General features: G+C 37.5%; 1 protein-coding gene across 11 annotated transcripts in view; it reads left to right on the top strand.

Annotated features, from left to right (window-relative positions):
- Positions 1 to 19937, top strand: part of PCDH15 (protocadherin related 15) — an 858619-nt gene that overhangs the window by 470764 nt on the left and 367918 nt on the right. For 10 of the 11 annotated variants that reach the window (XM_049810552.1, XM_049810540.1, XM_049810547.1 and 7 more), the window contains one exon: positions 3542 to 3660. In XM_049810552.1, the coding sequence (XP_049666509.1) occupies positions 3570 to 3660 (91 nt within the window). In that variant the 5' untranslated portion in view covers positions 3542 to 3569. Of the gene's footprint in view, positions 1 to 3541; positions 3661 to 19937 lie in introns of those variants that run through there. The other variant, XM_049810551.1, reaches the window with a different exon arrangement.

A 19937-nucleotide genomic window follows, 5' to 3' on the forward strand; every position in this document is an offset into this window, starting at 1 on the left:
AGATGAGGAGACATGATTGCTCCTTGGAGTGTGATTACACCAGTTTGCCACAGTCGAACTGTAAACATCTCCAGTGATCGGCTGCTGCTGCTCTGGGAAAATCTGTGCATATTTTTGTTTCTCAGTACAGCTGTACAGTCGAACACGAAACGCTCTGGAGAGAACACTATTGAAACTTTTTTCGTTTTAAAATGCAGATATGCCAGTAAGTGAAATTCCCCTAAACTTTAATTATATTTTTATTTTTCATTTAAAGTTTCTTGTGCTTGAGTGTATAACTTCTCGTTGCTCATGGTAACATGGAACTTTAAAATTCTGCTGTAGCAACATTAGAATATTTTCCAGGAAAATAATGAGTCTTGTAGACGTACTGTATGTTCTTACTTCACAGATCTTCCTTCTATCATCAATTCGTAATTGTCCTTTGCCCCATCAGAGTGTGCATCTAGAGTTCAACGCTTTATTTCTTACAGATTGTCTACCTTTGGGGACTTTGCAGTAACTTGTGGTTTGTTGTGAGCTATTTCTGGGTTAGCAGAATCTGTTTAACTTAAGAATATTCTTCCTTTCTACACTTCATACCAATTTTTTCTGGTACAAATTGGAGGAAAAAGAGGGGGACAATTTTTATTCTGTTGTATTACAATTGCATATAGAGATGCTTATTCTTAGAGCAGCAGTGTTGCTATCCTCGTGGTTTACTTGACATTTTGTCAAAATCAAAAATAAATCTGCCAAGATTCTGTCCTAGAATCTCTCCAGAGTAGACTCGACTCTAGTATGTCAGCTGAGATCTGAATAACTTCCTAAAATAGAACATCGTGATTGGAAATCTGGATATTCTCCCCCCCCCCCCCAGGGTTGTAACAAGAAATATCAGAGATCTCAGAAGTGTGTAGGTGCATTTCTTTCTAGGTCTTGTAACACGTGTAATCCGCATATGGATATGATCTTTCTTAGACTGACCTGAAGAAACTAAGATAGTCTCCTTGAACTACTTGTTTCTGGTTTTGAGGTGTAGAAGCACTTGACAGCAAATGCCACCTAATGTAATACACTGTCTGCTTAAACTGAAAAAGCGACAGAGCCCAATTCTTTTAGGATCCCCTCCTAATGTGGGAGGAAAAAATGCTGAAATATTGAGAAGTTCATATCCTCAAAAGTTCCCAAGAAGTCTAACAAAGTCTAATGATGACATTGGATTCATTTCAATCTGCTTGGGCAATGTGGAGACACTCAGCCTTTATTTAAAAGTAGTCAACTAGATTATATTATGGTGGAAGTAATTTCAGTTCTTTGAAGATGTCATTGCAAAATCCAGAATGACTTTTGAATTGGCTAAGTGGAAATTTAGGTGACAGTAATCATATGAGCATTTTGGTAAGTAGAAGGGAGGAAGAAGCCACTTTGAGCAACACTGGCAAAAACTGGTGGGTTCCTCAAGGAAGGGATTTTTTTTTCTTTTCTCAAGAAAGAAGTTAGCTGCTCTTTTTCTTTATGGGTAACATACTTGTCAAGTTATTGGTAACATACTTGATGAGCTTGAAGCTTGCTTTTCATAGTCATGTATAGCAAGCTTTTAAATAGTGGTGGTGTTTGTTTTTGGTTTCTTTTTTTTTTTTTTATGGGTAGTGGGATCTTTGCTAACAGTTCTGGTCTCCTCACATGTATAGGAATAATAAGCCCTTTAGGAAGGGTCTGAAATTCTCATTTGAGCTGTCACTGCTGGAGTTAGGGGCAGAAACTGTTGTACAAGTGCCAGTGGAAGAGGAGGAGGAGGGAGGAGAAGGTGGGTGCTTTTGTATGTTTCATAGATACTATTTCATGGCTTGAATTCATTAATTCCTGTAACCTTGAGCTGTTTTGTCAAGACTTATGTTTGGCTGGCTGAATTGAAAATGAACAGTCCCATGGCATCTGCACTGCTGCCTCAATTAGACATAAGCTGCCTCCTTGTTTGATGTATAATATTTAAGTTCTTCCTGAAATTGGCTGCCTATTGCAACTAGCTGCCTGCAGTGACCTACTGCTGCTGAACAGGTTGGGAAGAGTCCTACCTGAATGAAGATGGAGATTGGAAAAGCCTCTTCATCTTTAATCTTCTTGCTTTCCTTATCCACTTGAAAAAAACCCCGTTTTTTCCTCCAAAACTCTTTGACACATACTTGTTTTGGTCTCTTTTTTTTTTAAAGAGGAACAGGTTATATTGTATCAGTGTTTCTTTCATATTAACCCAAATGTTTTGCAAGATTATATGGTTTTGAATAAATTCAGATCTTAGAGAAATTCTTGGCTTGTCCAGTACTTAATGAAATTGTTGCCTATTTCTGTTAGTGGAAACCCTGCTTCCTTGTGGCTCAGATAACTCTTGAGAGTGATCTAAAAGGAATTTTTTAATGCCTTAAGTAGATTTTTTTTTTTGTGTGTGAATTAGATGTTGTCCATACGTTTGTGTTTTCTATAAGCTCCATTTGTGGAAGGAAAATGATAGAACATCTTCAATAATGTCTTGCTGACAGAGGATCGGATGGTGTTAATGCTGAGACTGTTAAGTGGGGGGTAATAGTGTGTTTATTTGACTGGGAATGAAAGACAGTGGTTTTGTAACCATGATAGAAAGTTATAAGCAGAAAGTGGCAGTGAAATCTGAGTCAAGTGCTTTGCTTGGGAAAATTGACAGCACTTAAACCCTTTTTATACAATAGCTTGTTTTTATACTGCTGTAAGTCTCTCTTCATTTCATGCTTCTGTTGCTAGGAAGTCCATTGTATTTGTCACAATGTTTTTAAATGTGAAAGAATATTTTTAAATAATTCAGTTCGGGGCTACAGAAATGTGCTAATTCTCTTTACTGGAGCCATAAACCAGAGCTTTAGATAACTTTCTAATGTTACTCACTCTAAATATGCTCTGGAGTTTATCCAGGTCTGTCTTGCCAGTTTACTCTCCTGTTTTTGGTGTTTGGCTTCTTTGGTGTTTTTCTTGTTTTGTGGGTTGGGTTTTTTTTTGTACGTGTGGGAGTTTTTTGTTTGTTTTTCCTCCTTTGCTGGGCATGAACCAACAGTCTGTCTCATTAGAGAAGGCCATCTATGGGGTTGCTCATGTTTTTCCTGGGAGAGGTTCTGCTGGGCAGTGTCTTTGAAACTGGGTCCCTGCTGTGACTTTTGCAGTTGAAAGCTACTCTCAATAAATGGAATTTCTCCGATATGGTCGCTTCTCCAAAGTGCTTTAAGACATTAGGGTAAAGCAGGAAGAATAACATAAATACTCTATTTTATGGAAATTAGACCTGATTTAAGCAAGAAACTTGCATTTTCTTTACTTGGAGGTCTTTGTGTACATGATTATTGAGTTAATGAGTACATATGTATGTATTGATGCTAATGGAATTAACCTAGCTTGATTTAACAGAAACAATGTTGCACTGTTATAGACTATATATCCCATATGTAGTTCCATAGTTCGCTGTGAAATAGTTTGTAATCACTCACCTTTGTGTAGGTTGCTTGACTAATGTGTGTATCAAATCTTTCTTTTGCAGATCTGCCTTGAGTGACGTTTGACAAAAAATGTTACAGCGGTTTTGTCTCTGGAAATGGTTAGCTGTAGGGATTGCAGTTGCTACTGTCTTAGCAGGTTGTTTGGCCCAGAATGATGAAGGTAAGGTTTTCTGCTGTGGGGGGCATAGCTGTGGGAGGGCTGGGATGATTCTGTGATTGCATTTTAATCTCCCCTCCCCCAATTATTACTTGATAAAGTAGTTTGATACTTAGTAGGACAGAGAGGTTACAATAAAGAAAGATCTGGGTATGCTTCATGATTTTAAGCATCTGCGATGATTGTATTTTACAAAGCTGTTGATTTACCAGGCAAGATAAAAAAATTAAGTTATGATTATTCAGTATTGGACTCTAGCATTAAAATTTGTTTCCTCTTATTCATTGAACTAATACTTTATCTTGCTTTCTTTGTAAATTGACAGTTACAGCACTTGGAACAGGAGTTTGAAAGAGAATTGTTTATGGGCTGTATATACCTGACCAAAAACTTGAGAAAAGATCCACAATGAGGGTCTTCTAGAGAAACAATACTTCAGAAATCCTGGAATGTGGCAGCAGTAGCTCATGGTCATCCTCACAGCATTTTTTTGTATTTAATTAAGATATACCAGAAATGTGTTCTGCCAATTATCTATAGTAATAAAAAATTAGACCTAGATAACTGATTATGATTTATTCTTTTGAATAATTTAAAAAAGTTGAAGAGCTGAGTTTGACAGACTTGTTCTTAAGTACCCTTAAGAATAACGAGGGGATAAGTGAAAACTGAGTACAATATCAGAATGTCTGTAATGAAATTGCTCATTGTAAGTGGCACTTGTGCCTTCCATGTCGGTAAGCTGTAACAGTACGTATTTATGACTTATTCTTGCAGCTGGATTATCTTTTAGAAAACTGTTTTGGCAGTTATGAAGTATAGTAGTGGTTTTTTTTGTTGTTGTTTTTTTTTTTTTAAAGAAGTCTTCAATCCTACTTGAATTTTTCTTAGGTTTTCTGCTACCAAGTAGAAAGTATATTTTTCTTGCTCTATTACTTGTTTTCCAAATGTCCTTTTATTCCCTGCTGTCCCCAGCCTGACCCTACATTATATTTGATGTCTGTAATAGACAAGAAAACTAATTTAATTTTATACACTTTTATATACTGTCATTAGAGCTGTCATTCTTGAGACTGAAGTGAAGTGAATGAGCTGCTCATATTTTAGATACTTGATCTATGCTTGGATACAATTAGCTTGCTTTTAAATCATTGGTTGTAGTGGAGGAGTGGGGCCATTATGCTTTGCAGCGTTGGACTTGGTGGTGGTTGTCAAGTGGTCTTTGAGCACCAAAATGCTAGATTTGAGGGAGGAGAGGCTGCATGGCAGTGGGATGTCCCCTGGCATGGTCAGGAGCATGGGGTGAAGTGGATGCTTGAGAGCAATGGGAATAAGTTGAGGGGAGGGGACGAAAGCAGGATGATAGGACTGCGCTGGGCTATACCTGTTCTGGAGTCATGAAAAGAGAGCGCTCATGGTAGGCTGAAAATACAAAGCAATACTTTTTACTATGATCTTGTTTGCACTCAGATAGGCAACATTGTAATATTAATCCAAAAAGACATGTTTGATCAAAGTAACGTTATGAGTTTCAGTTGAATACCAATTTCTAGTTACACTTGAATGATGCTGAAGGGTGCAAAACACATGGCACAGATGCCCCAGAAAGTATAGTGGTAGACAGTTTGGTATTTCAGAATAGGAAAACAGATGCCTCAGGTTTCAATTTTTGTCCTTTCTACTTCTTGCATGACAAATGTCCATGTTCATTAATGTCCCTATCTCAAAAAGTATGCAGACTGTATTTTTTTGTTACAGGTGATTTAAAGGAAGGGAAAGATACTTGTCCACAGTTATATATAAAGCTGTCATTCATTAATGATAGTGTGACTGAAAACGTATAACAACTTTCCTAGTTTAGAAGGCTGTAAACTGCAGTTAGTGACCTGTTGTTCATATAACTGTTTGTTGCCTGATGGGGTCGTGTGGTGCAAGAGAATTTGTGCAACTTTGTCAGTTACTGTGAGGAGGTGAAAATTGCATCACTGACAGATAGCAATGGCAGCAGAAATGCAGCTAATTAGATTTCTTTTTGGTTTTTAAATTGCCTTGCACCAGTTTGACTTTTTATTTGCTGCTTATATTGAATGCTTGCAATAATGCTATGAAAACTTGCTAATAAAAATTTCGCTATGTCCCTAGGAAATGGAGAAGACCTGAAAATACAAATATTTTAATCAGGTCTAAATCTCGTGGACGGCTTAGCAATATATCTGCTCCAAATATCCACAACTTTGGGGGCAGTATTCAGCCAGTATTGAGGTTTTACAGACTTCCTTTCAGTGCATTAACTTAGATGCTTGAAATTTCGTGTTTTCTGTCTAAGCCGGTTTCAGATGAGTTTACAAGTATCCCTGCTGGTGTGGCCACATTGTGATATTCCTTCTGTTTTTTTTTTTTTCTAATGTGTTTTTTGTTTTTGTGTGCGGGTTTTTTTGGTTGGTGTGTGGTTAGTTTGGGGTTGGGTGGTTTTTTGTTTTTTTTGTTTTGTTTTGGTTTGGTTTTTTTTGTCTTGGCTTATGCCATTTTTTTAGCACAAAACCCAAACTTGGTTTTATCCTTAATGATAATGTTCTCTTATGTAGTCTGTTTAGAGGGGGCTTTGCTTTTCAGTGAATATAAATTTGATGCATACAGCCAAGAATATTGGTACTTTGCTAGGGGAAGAGAAATGCAGTTGCTTGAAGAACATGCAACGCCCTGATACAAACTCAAGAATGAACTGATTTTTTTCCCCACCATGTTCAGGAAAGGGTAAATTTAGTGAAAAGTACTTCTAATATCTTCAAGGTACTTCATATAAATACCGTAATGCTATAATAGAGAAAAAAAATTCATGGAAATTAATTTAAGCCAGGGTGGGGTACCGGTTACTCAACAAATGCCACCTAGCTAATGAGGCAACGTTTATAAAAACAATTACTTTGAAATATGTCTCTTGCAGCCGAATAGAAAACTATGTTCTGTACTTAGATCATTGCAGAGAAGTACTTTGGCATGCCTGGGACTGGCAGAGTTGTTCTACTTTGCCATAGTAAAATCTGTAATCTAACATAGAACGTATAAAAGATGCATTCTTTTAGCAATTGCGATTTAAAAACAGTGTAGTTATTTTAACAGCAGAACAATCATGAATTCAAATGGGAAAAATCAATTATGGCAGAAATTATAACCTCTTTCTTTGCATCTAGCATGCAAATAATCTGTATTCGTGGTTGTAGCTGTGCATATTTAGTTAGTTGCATGCCTCTCTATTTTGCTCCATTAGCTCGTACTTTCTCTATTTCAGATGTTTTTGCTCGACCTCCTGAGTCATCAAATCTTCCCCAGCCACAGCAATTAATGATGTTACAAAGTAGCCTTAAAAACTTCATGAAAGGACTGCCTTGGAAATAGACTTTTTTCCTATACTTCTTAGAAAGCTTCCCCAGATTCTCATTTGTTTGTTTGGCTCAATGCCATTGTCTCCTAGAAGTGAGACAATTTATTCATGGCTAGCTGATAATGCCTGTGCAGTCTTTCACTTCAGGTAATGTATTTCCATCACTGGTGTTTCTGCTGTCCAGCCAAAGAAACATTCGGAGAGCAGTAATTCCCCTTTTTGGTTTTTGCTTGCTAATCTAAACCAACGCGTTTCCGTAGGCTGCCCTTGCAAAGTAGATTCTCCTTCCCCTTGTGATCCCAGTAGTCCTGCTATGTCCCTCTTTCGGCTACATTGCTCTCTTGAACATGCTTGCTGGCATTTGTATTTTGTGTCCAGGTGACATCCTGGCAGTTCTTCACGATGCCAGCTGTGCTTTGCTGTCTCTGTTGGAGTTACTTCACTCAGTAAAGTGTATTTTGTGCGTTGATGGCTGGTGGTTGTGCTGTAATGTAATACAGCTCTGTCTTTTTCTATTGTCATCTATAACTGCTAGGCCTTTAGGCAGGTTTTTTTCACAGCAATGTTTTTGTCAGTGGTGTCTAAGTGACATGCACAGCAATGTCAAATCTGTGCTCAAGTTTTTTCCCCATTTCTGCCGCTAATAAATTTGTGTCCTGCATTTCTTGTACCAAGATTTCAGTGAGCTGAAATTTCAGGTGTGTTACTACTCATTTGTAGAGAACTCTATCACCTTTGAGGACAAAGTAACCATCTGAACTAAGTCTGCTTGTGGTCTTATTTTAGCCATCTCTCTTAAGGCGGTACTTAAAATTTTCATGCTAATCCAGCCTTTCCAGCTTAACCATTTCCTGTGGGGAGTATGTAAAATCTATTGATGAAATGCAAATACTTTGTATCTACTGTAGTCCCTTTGTATTAAAAAACACACACCTGCCAAAATTATTAAAAAAAATTATATTTTTTTAGAGTTATCACATTAGTCTCAATGTACTGTTGATGAACCCATTCAGGTTTTTTTCCCCAATGATTTCTTTGTTATTATTCTTTTGCTCAATCTTATGGTAAGCCAGAATAAATGTAAGACTGTGGGTTAATGTGTAATGAGTGGTGGTGGTTGGTTTGTTGGTGTTTGTTTTGTTGTTCTGTTGTTTTTTTGTTGTTGGGGTTTTGTTTGTTTGTTTTAAGAAATAAATCTGGTTTTATGACTTCTGCTGCCTGTAGTTGTCTCTTTTTCCAGGCAGGAGAAAGACTGCAAAGATTATTTTCTTTTTTTGTAGTAATATTTTAGCTTAAGTAAAAGTAGAAATGTCAGTTATAGCCTTGCAATATGTGAAATTAGGTCAGCTACAATCTCTTATTTTCAGTGCTACTCTATTAAATTCAGAGGCAAACTCTCAAGCTAAAAGCAGCAGTGAGGAGAAAGGTGGAAACCCAGGATCCAATTCCTTCCTTCCTTTTTTTTTTTTTTCTTTAATCCAATCTATGTGACTAGAAGAAACACTTCAGCAGCAAACTTTTGGTCAGTAGAGAAGGCTGCTGAATTTAAAAGCTGCCTGTGTGCACTTTCATGCCACACCAAACTGATCCAGCAAAAACGATCATTTGACAATTAACAAATTTAATAGTCTTCAGCATTTAGACTAAGTAGATACCCATCATGAAGGATGATAACTGCGAACTTGGTGGTATTAGTAATTTATTCTTTTCTCTTAAAAGATGAAAGAAAGACCAAAATAATTCTGATCACTGTTTAAAATCAAAAGAAAACCAAAAGCAAACCTGATGGTCTACCAACAAAAGTTGAAATGATTCCGTCACTAGGATTTTCAGAAGTGTTTAATGGGATTGTGAATTGTGGTAATCTGTTTAATATAATGGCATCTTGGAAGGATTTTTGAAGATAGTCATTTGTTGGGGCTGCTTTTAACCTGAAGTTGACTTGTTTTGCCTTTTTTTTTATGCACAAATGAATAAAAGGTTTGAGAAGTCCCTTATGTTTCACTTGAGGATTTTTAGCTGTAAAACAAGAATACTGACAAAAGTGCTCAATTGATACACTCGGAGATGAAACCATCTTGGTCCTTATGTTATCTTGTAATGCTGGTGCAAATTTGGGTTGTGTTTTAGGGAGTTCTTGAGGGGCAGGAGGGGAAAGGCTGGACTTGCAAAGGCTGTATGGTGTTCCCCAGCACAACTTGACACTTGTTACCTGTCTCCCTGTACCTCAGCTGACTCAGAGACTTGTTGTACCACTCTATCACATAACATCCAAAGATGTCAATGCTTGAATTCCACCTGCATTTGGTATGGAACCAGTATTTATGTTGTAATATATGGTAAAGTAGAAATGATTTATTTTGATTTTTTTAACTTTTTAACTTATTTTTTTCAAATGTATGGGTGAATTTGGACTTGTCATCAAAGCAGTATGATGTTATCTTCTAATATTCTAGTTTCAGACTCATTTTCTTACTTTTCACTGCTGTGGTCTGTTGAACACATGTGCCACTAACCTCTGCACTGTGGAATATGTATCTGTCATTGACAGCTCAGTGGGTTTTGTTTAACCTACTAGTTGGATCTTTTCTCAGAGTATAGGACTTGCTAGCAGGAGTGCCTCTGCAGGACAAAGATTTCCTGCTTGGGAAGCTTGAAGCGATACAGGTTAGCGTTTTCAGTGCAGTCTAATTTAGCGTATAGATGGAGGGGGAAAAACCAAACTCATTTTGGTTGAAATATAACCTAGTAGATACTGCTTTTTGTCCTTAAGATAATGAAGGCTCTCGAAGGGCTGAATCAACATGGGTTGTTTTTGTGGGGGAGTGTAGACTTGCTTGGGATAGAATATACAGTAGGGAGAAGTTGAGGAAATAACTGACTTAAGTGGGAACTGGCAGAAAAGTGTGATTGCTAGGTATCGAAAATATCTCACATCACAGTATATGCATTAGGGTTGTTTGAACATTAAGCACCTATTTTTTTGGGTGTTTTTTTTTTTCTTTTTTTTTCTTTTTTTTTTTCTTTTTTCTTTTTTTTTTCTCCTTTTTTTTTCTTTTTATTTTGGCTGCAAAGCTGGCTGTGTGGGAAGCTGCCCAAGGTAGCAGATTGCCAGGTGAGCCCGACTGTCTGCCTGGCTGTGCTGAAGGAGCTGCTTGAGAATAATTTCCTACTACCACTGAGAGAAGGGGGTACGGGATGGCTGGTTTAAAAGTAGACTAAAGGCAGGCCTTGTTTCCATCAACAGGAAGGTTTTTTGGCCTTTGTATTGAAAGAACAGAAACTCTTACTCCTGACTCCTTTTGCACATTAAAAAAAAAACAAAAACAAACTGAAACTACTACATGGGCAACTAGAGCTCACTGGGTTTATTTTCCATTGGCTCAATAAGCTGAACTGACTCACCCTATGGCTGCATAACTGCTAGATCTGCAGCAGGGGAGGGCGATACCAAGTCTCGAAGGGCTCAAAAGCAGCTTCCAGGCATAATGTAAGACTGCATCCTCCCTGGATTCTTAAAATGAAACTCAGACTTTGCAAGGTATGCAGGCCAGGCAGGAAGAAACACATCTCTTGCCAACTTCAACACTTAGGTGAAGTCCATCAATAGTTAGTGCTGACATCTGTAATGAAATAAAATTGAGACTAATCAGAAGGTTTACTTATCCAAATATGTATTGCACTTCATAAGGGCTAAGAAGACTTTTGTTTTAATCAGGATGTAAGGAATAGCCATTTAAATGGTCTTTAACTTTACCCTGAGTGGGAGATTGCTTTTTAAATAAGGGTTTTCCTGTGAAAAACACAACTGTGCAATTCGCTCTTGCCAAGGATTGTTCAGGCATAAGCTCCTTCAGCTGTTTTTCTGCTGCATGGGGCCTCCCTGTATCAGTTACTGTCATTTATTCAGTCTAACAGAGTCTAATGCTACAAAAATTGAATAAAGGGCCTTACAAATCACTTTAAGAGGCTACTTTAAAAATAAAATAGTTTCAGATCTTGATATATTACTGTTGGGCAGGAAATTAACTCAGGAAAATGCATATTTGAATACGTGTAGCTCATTTATCGTTCCCTGAGCCCTATACTGTACATATCCAGTGAAAGAAGAGAAATAGCAAACAGGTGCTTGCCTAAGGGCTGCCTGGGAAAGCCTCAGTCCTTCAGAACAGAAGTAATTTGTTTGTTTTATGGAAACTTGCTGCTTTTGGTTGGGAGTTCTGGCACTTGGCTCTGCAGTGATCCTAAAGGGAAAAGAGCTGTTGTTCTTGATGTCTTTGTAGTTCAGCCATTAGTTCTTCTGAAGGGTTTAGTTCTTCGACGTGTAACCGATGGGATGTCTTGAAGTGCCAGTAGCAATGCTTTGACTCTGCAGAAAATCAATTTCCCTTAGGCAAAGGGTGAGTAAAATTCATGAAACATGGGCATCAGAACCAAGCTTCATCTTGGTTAATGTGTAAATTTCAGCCCTCAGTCTCCTGGTAGAAGTGCCTGTGTGCTCCCTGTGATGGTGCTGGGATGGATGAGGCAGGAAGCCACTTGTTGAGAAGCAACACCTTCCAGACTCCAACATCCTTGGAACGTGACTGTGGGATCTAGCTAGGAATGAACTTCTAGGCACTGGCCTACCAAGTTCTTTCTGCTCAGCCTTATTCTTTGGCACACAAGGTGTTGTGTGTTGGATTGCCGGGATTATATGGTTGTGAGCATTTATGTTCTTTGGGTCACCTAGGACTTGACTGACCTGAGCCATCCCTTGGTGTGGGAAAGCTGTGAATACTGAGCTGGTGCTTTTCCTCCAAGGTCCAGGTGCCCTTACTGAAGGTGAGATTCATGTCTGGGAAGGGAGGGCCTGGTGCAGGGAAAGAAGAAACCCTTGTGAAAGTGCACTGGCACAGTTTGTATCCCCTCTGTAAGAGTAGCTTGGACTGTGGGACTTTCATACAGTAAACTATAACTCCAATGATACTAGGCTGAGCCCCTAAAAATCAGCCACAGTTGTGTCTGTTCATATGTTGGTTTATAGCCATAAGGCATGTGCATTGAGCAGAGCTAACCCCTGTACTGGTCATTCTTGTTTTTTAATAGTAATGTTTGAAAGAGTCTTGAGTGGAGACATGTATCTATGTAACTTTATTTGACAATTTAGTCAGTGTTTTGACAAAAAATTAGAGCAAGGAAGTCAGTTTTTCAAGAATATTGTATCTGTGATCTCCATCTCGTGTCCAGATTTCACAGAACAAATTAACCACTTCCATTGAAATTAATTCCTTTCAGCCGAGAGAGATGGTGCACTGACATAGTGTGAATAGGACAGTGCTTTCTCAGACGTGGTAGATTTCTCCCTTAATTTGGGGGGGATGAGATAGGATTTGTGTGTATTGCTGGGTACAGAGGATTATACTGTAACTGCTCTGTTTATTATGCATTGAGGCTATTCAGTCATTAATATTCTGAATTTAATTGCGAACGTGCATGTGTTAATGTAAAGTGTGTATACACATGTGCGTTTTGCACCTCTTTTAAGTAGCATAAATATGTTGAAGGCAGCAACCTTTCCTACGTAGAGCTTGGTTTAGCTCTACTGATGTCTTTCCCTCTGGGCTTGAATTAACTGCCAAGGTCCCCCCCTTCTGCATATATGTACATTCTCAATTTCAATCTAAACAGAAGCTGCTTGCTGTAGATGGGACAAAGCCAATTTTATTCTTCAAAATACTATTCCAAGCAATCCTTTGTTTTGTGGGTTTTTTTGCATAGTTCTATGTGTTCTGATATTGTTCCCTAGAAGATAAACTCCATCTGTACTAATCTGGTAAGTCTGTCTCTTGATTACGTGCTGAATTGCTGCAGCACTTCCAGCTGGATCAGCAGAGCCTGCTTGTTTAATTTTATTCCAGTTTTCTCTTAAGCATAAACATATTTACAGATCAGTAGGCCACTTGATCTAGTAGTAAGATAGCTCATACTAATTGACCATATTTCTTTACTAGGAGGTCCTTAATAACAACAGATGTAAATATTTTAACTTGGATATTTATCAAAATAACTTTGGAGGAAATCAGACTTTGAAATTGTTTTTGAAGAGCAATAACTAGACTAGTCTGACACTCAAAAAAATAGCAGAGATATGGTACAAATGATGGCATTTAAAATCTGCCTATGTCCCTTAATGCCTTATTACTCATACCATGGTCCACCATTTTTGAGTTGTTTGCATTCACATATTTATTGTATGTGTAGCAGTAGTTTGGAAGCTGAGAATTCCTGTGTGTGTCATGGTGACGTGGGAGGCTAGTAATCTTTTTTTACAGTAAGAAGTATGACCGCAGCAGACTATTTGTGTCAACAAGCTTTGAGCTACTCGGGAGTTGAGGTTGGTTACAGGTAGCCTGCAAACATAGGTGGGTTCCAGTAAGTTTTCTACTCCGTGATTAATTGGGTTATGTACCTAAATTGTGGCTTAGAAAAACAGAGTTTGTAGCAGAAGTATTTTTTTCTTCAATGAAAGCTCATTTTCAGACTAACTCTTTCTAAGAGTGTTTTCTTAATATGAAGCAATAGGTCTGGGGAAAGGAGTCGGCGCTATTGGGAAACCCCAAAGTTGCAGGGTTCTCTACTGTAGACTTCATTGCAGCCACAGGATATGTGAGGAATGGGATGAAGTATGAGTTGAAACACAGAGATATTTTCGGAGCAGAAATGTAAGTTTCCAGAACCCATGAATTTACCTTTTTAAAGCCTCTTTAAAGCCAGGGAGTGGGGAGAAACACTCATTTGTTCCTTCCTCTTTCTCCAGATTTTCCCTTCTTCCTGCTGGCTAGGAGTGCTGGTGCACATCCTCTTTTGTGCTCAGTCTTCTGTAAATACCCATTTTTGTGCACTATAACAACCTCTCCCTTATCTTTGGGGTTCCCTCTTCTGCCACTGAACTTTATTGCTAGCTTGGCAAGCTGCATATTCCTGCCACTCCTATGCATCACTGTCCCTCCCCATCATACTACTTTCCAAACTCTCATTTTCCTTGTCTCAGTCCAGCCGTAAGAATTATTTTCTGAATGCTTATATCAGACTGCCATATGTTGACAAATAAACTGTGATAGAAACTACCTCCCTGTTGCTACTATGCTTCAATGTAATCCATTTTTAATGAGAAGTATCTGTTTAAAACAAGGCACAGGAACTTCAACTTCATCAAAACTTGATCTTATATGATTTGATTTTCACATAACAAGAACTGACTCATAGCTGTGTCCTTTAGGGCACAGGTTCTGTGCGTTACAAATTACAGATCTGGTTTTGAATCATTTTAAATGCCCAGTTTTGCTTCAGTTAATTTATATATCAGGAGTGGCATTCTTAACTGCATCAATAACGAGCATAAGTTTTCTGTTTTATTGTGTGGCAAAGACGTGATTGAACAGTAGGTTATTACAAGGAAACTTCCAACTACAATAGCAATAAATACGAAATATTAAGTAATTGGTATAGAAAAAGATCAGTAGTACTGTAACTAAATTGTTCTTAAAAAAATGAAGTGTGGAATCTTTTTTCAGAGGATATTACTTTGTTGGTTACTTGGTAAGTAGGGACTCCTACTTCGGAAGGCTTTAATTAGGGGTCCAGGTTTTTCAGCACTTCCAGGTCTGAACTTCTGCAGGGTCTGAGTTCGTGCCCCAGACAACAGTATCTCTGCTGTAGTATGTATAGTGGGAGCAGTCTCATGTGTCTGGGCAATAATTGTAAAGGATGAGCTCTCACAGATCATTTTAATGCATTCATTTTACAGTAATCATTTTCAGATTAGGGGATCATTACTGTTCAGCTGTTGTCTTTCATTAAATGTAGACGGTGTGTTTCTTGACTAAAGCTCATGTAAACTCAGGCAATTGCTAGGGATTTGTATGGAATGCCTGTGGTGAGGAAATGTCTGGGGTTTTGAACCTAAAACCAAAACCAATCACTAAAACCCCCCCAAACCAAACACCCACCCCACCTGTCTTTTCCACAGCTATTGCTCTAGTTTTTGAAGTAACTGCATTTTGCAACTCTGTTGGCCTATAATGTTGGGTGAATAAATGCCTTTGGCTTTTGCAACAGGGAAGACTATGAGGTTAATATTTAATGTGAACTTAATCGAGCAAATAGAATATACTTGGAAAGATTTTTGTCGTGAAGACTTTTGTCCTTAAGCACAGATGTGATCATTGGGTTTCCTCCCAGGCAAATACCTTCTCTCTCATCTCTTCTAGGGAGTCTCTGTTGAAAGATAAGAATTTTTTTTTTTGATGGTGAAAGGAAAACGTTTGGGTAAACAGAAGAAAGCTATAGATTGATTTTTTTAAAAAAAAAAAAAAAGTCTAAGGGTCTTATTGAGCTAGGTTTAAAAAATAGTAAGAAAAAGTCTGTCCTTTACTGGAGTATTTATTAGACAGCGTATTGAGGCATGGCAAGCCTTAAGTTGGTGTGGAGATGAATAGCTTATACATGTAGGCTACAATAAGCAGAAATCAAATATTTAAATAATGTCAAATTATCATCATGCACCTAGTTAAGCCTGACTGCAAAGTGAAGAGCTGAGGAGATGAAAAAGGAAGCAAGGGAGAGAAATTGTGCTCTCAAATTGGGTTTATAGATAAATGGGATTTCTCTGCAATTGAAGGCTGAACAGATCTAGTCTGAATTATGCTAGAAAACTGACTTTCACAGAAGGACGGATGTTGTGGTATGATTTTGAGTGTGTTTGCCTATAATGCCACTTCAGGTTTTTTTTAATTCAGTAGTGATAAACATTACAGCTTTTTTTTTTTAGGAACATCTAAAAGGGGTTTCTATTTAAGGTATAGCAAACTGTTAAGCATTTTAAAACATATTCCTGCAGAGCAGTAAATAGTTTACTTAAACTGTTTTCTTTAATTGATCCTGTACCATAGTATCATAGTTTTAGTGACTGATTTTTAAGCTACTGATTATTTTGCCTGCAATATTGCTGCAACATTAAATACTTGACTTATTTGTCCCTTAAAATAGGTCAAATCCTGCTCTGTGGTACTATCTGTTGAGAAAAACAAGTTATCACCAAAATAATTATTCTTCCTCTTTATTTGCTAGAATGAGCTGTTTGTATTTACTCAATTATACTAACAAGAAAGGTTTTCTGTTAGTAGTATCATCTTGTTTTGGAACATCATTAGTTTGAGCAGCTACATATAATTCTGTTACTGTCAAGTGGTTCCCTGACTTTAAGGATATATAATGGGACAGGAGTTAATTATTTGACCTGCTGTGCAAGTCTTGCATGAGACTCATTTCATGGCTTATTTCTAAACGGAGTTGTTCAGGCAGACTTATTTGTTGGGTCTTAAAGAGGAACACACGGTTGTAAGCAGGTAGGAGCCTCCCTCATTAAAAGTTTAATCCCAGTCTCCAGATGGTCCAAGCTTAAAATGAGGCATCTGTTGTTGCCTGATGATGCATTGATGTTGCTGGGGATGCTAGTTGTGTTGCTTTCTTTGTGACTAGTTGGCTGATGCAGGCTGATCATGTTTCTCGAGAAATAGCTGGGCTTTTTTTTTGGTTGCAAATAGATAACAGCACAAAAACATAGTAAGTTTTGAAAGATTTCAGAAAAAAACCATCAAAGGAAAACAGTGGACTATTTTTCTTCCACATAGTATAGTTGATAATGATACTGGATGATAGAGCAGTTGACGTATGTTATTGTTATGAGTTTATGGTGATTATATTATTCTCTCCCATCTTCTTACATAGAAACATTAGCATTTACTCATCTTTGCAAGTATTTCTTGACTCACCAGACTTTGTTTTCCATAAAATGGTTGGGATTCTGCCACATGACTAATTATGAAACTTAATGTGATTCTGTGATAATGGGTATAATTAGACGAAGTTGTAGTAAATGACACCTTCCAAAAATTTCCGTAAAAAATTTCTCTGTTTATTTAGTAATAATACTGATGAACAATAAGACGCCCGACTGTAAATTGGGGAGCTCCAAATAAATCTCGCTTTTGCAATGTTGGTCTGTTCTGTGAACAGGCTCACGCAGCATCAGCAGTTGTGGGACGTGAGCGTGGTTCATGCCCCCGTGTGGTCAGTAGTCAGTGCCGAGAAATTAATCCCCTCTAAAATGAAATGAGTCCCGCTTCTCAGAAGATGCGGGAGCAGTTCAGTAGCTGATGTTCATTAGGTTGACTACTTTAGATTTTTGGAACAAGATTTGTGTCACTACTATTACCTGTAATTCCATGGTATCTTATCTCGAGGTCTTTAGATGTATAGATGAAAAACCGTATCTTCAAGCTTGTGTCGTGATTTTCTCTGAAGTTGGGCTTTGAAATTATAGTAAGAAGTACTAAATGGCTTTTTGAGGCAGTGGTATAGACCATTTTGTTTAGTATGCAAAGTTTCAGTTACACAAGTCAAACTTCAGCTCTTTCCCTTTCTTCAGTGCTTTTTTTTTTTTTTTCTTCCAAGTTTTCCTCTATTGCTTTTTATTGCAAAATTGATTGAAAAAAACCTGGGCACTGTTCTTCATTATTGTTTTTTATAAAGTATTTCATGCCAAATATAAAACAGAAGATTTATTGATACAGATAGGGAATTTTCTGATAAGAGGCTCTAAAGAGATATTTGTGATGTTTTCCTTCTGAGAAGCATTTTAATTGTTCTTTGAACCCTTTTTCCTGCTTGGCTACAGTACAGGAGTTGCATAAGAGGAAAAAAATAATGTTGTGGGTTTTTTTTAATATTGTAAATGCCATCTCATTTGTTAAGTACTGTTTTGTAAATGAGAGGAGGAAGTTTGAAGTTTTTCATGCGTGTAGGTACATTTTGTGAGCATCTGTTCTGTTGACCCATTACTAGTTGGTTTTGGGTTGGTTTTTTTCTGGGGGGGAGGTGGAATGCAATTGTATATCATTTCTACTCAAACGTGCCATACATCTGATATTTTATAACATATGCAACTGTAGCAGATTTTCATACCCTTATATTTATTTCAGTAGCAGACATCAATCAAATATGTTATTTTATGGTCTTTGTTGATAGAGATTTTGTTTACAGTTTCTTCCTCACTAAAATGTCACATTCTATAGGATATGTTTCTTACAAGATGCTCACAAAGTATCTTTGTCTTAATAGGAAATCTATTCCAGTTCAATTAAATGGGGCATCTGCAAGTCCTGCTAAGCTTAATGTTACAGTACGTGAAGAAGATGCTTTCATTCGATAGAAATAGGGTTAGGAGCATTAACTTTTGTTTTCTATGGGGAAAAAAAACCAACCACCACCAAAACCAAACCAAACCACCAAAACCCTTGCCTCTTCTTTGCTGGTCTGTGTAATAACATAGTACTTTCGGCAAAAATCATGGGGTTTTTTACGTGTGCAGTGTGGTTTGGGAACATTAGAGAGTTTTTGTTCAGAAATGCTCTGGAGTAATATCTGAGTGAACAGATATTGAAGGAGAAACTTCAATTCACCAAAGAGAACTGAAGAAGCTGTAAAGTGTAGCTCTGTGTAGTTATGGTATTTCATCTTTCTGGGCTGCATTAGTTTACAGTTTAACACTATAAAGCTGAAGACTAGCCTGAAGATTGTTTTTTTGTTTTCTGGTGCTGTTAAATTATGAGCTGCTGTGTTAAGGTTAACTCAAATTTTGGTTATCTGGGGGGGTGGTGCGCGGCGGCAGAATTTGAATGATTTTAAAATGAAAATGTACTAGTAGTTTAGAAGAAATGAGAAATACTTTGTCACTGAGCTCACAATGAGATTAAGGATCCTATGGCCACAAAAAATAGCAGTCTACTTTGCTTTCGATAGGCTGTAACTGCTCTTTGAAATCTCTGGCAGTATCTCGAAGGTACACCAGTGGTGTCCATTTTTCAAATCTCAAGTGCACAACCTGCAGGAAAGCAATATTATTTTTCATTTAATGAGCTTTAGCACATGAGCAATTAAGAAGACATAATTGAATGAAGCTAATCAGGAAGACACAGAAGCTCGCCTCTGGGATGCTACTCAAGTCAATTGCTCCTCATATCTACGATTTTATCTGTTTAGTTAATAACACCAATGGGTATAGCAGCACGGGCTAGTGGTTTTACAGCTCCAGGGGCTTAGCAGTTTTGGTTTGTTTTGTCTTCAAGCCTTAGTCTTTTTATTCTGCTAAGGAGGTAGTGATTAACAGGTGCTGAGAGTCTCTGCTTGGCTAATAACATTTTGCGTGCTCAAAGAAACGTGATGGAGACTACTGTATTTTTAAATGTATTTGAATTGCTCAGTACACAAACTGCAGATGAAGCCAGATATTTACAAGCGTGGTCTTCACACAGTTCCATGTAATCAGTGAACTTGTTTTTGTCTGATAATTAAAATAGTTATGAACATACTGACACAGAAAGTGAAACTGAGTGAATGGCTTCAGATAAATGACTGTTTTCTTCATTATACAGAAATAAACCTGTAATGAAGCAGAATCTTTAAAAAAAATTTATAAAAATTCACTTTATACATAAAGAACATAAACAATCATACATAGAAAATAATAATTAAAAAGTCCTATAGCTGTGCTCAGCTGTTTTCTTATAGTCCTTGTAGGTAGAACCTTTGGACAATTAAGTATTAGAGGTATGAAAAGAAAATGCCTTATCTTCTTGTTCTTCCAGTGTAATCAATGGCTTGGGATTTATTTTCAGTTGTGCATCTGGCTCTGGCTAATAGAAAATTAATCAACCTCTCTATTACAGTTAGCCTGAATACAGAGTAGAAGCTGAATACTTTTTGTGTCAGGTGTACTACTTTATCAGTGCCTATGTGCTAGATAAAATCAAAAAATAGGGTTGAATGGGATTAAGAGGGGAATAGGTTTTGGCAC

Source organism: Accipiter gentilis, chromosome 9 (assembly GCF_929443795.1).
Source record: "Accipiter gentilis chromosome 9, bAccGen1.1, whole genome shotgun sequence".
In the NCBI taxonomy this organism is placed as follows: domain Eukaryota; kingdom Metazoa; phylum Chordata; class Aves; order Accipitriformes; family Accipitridae; genus Astur; species Astur gentilis.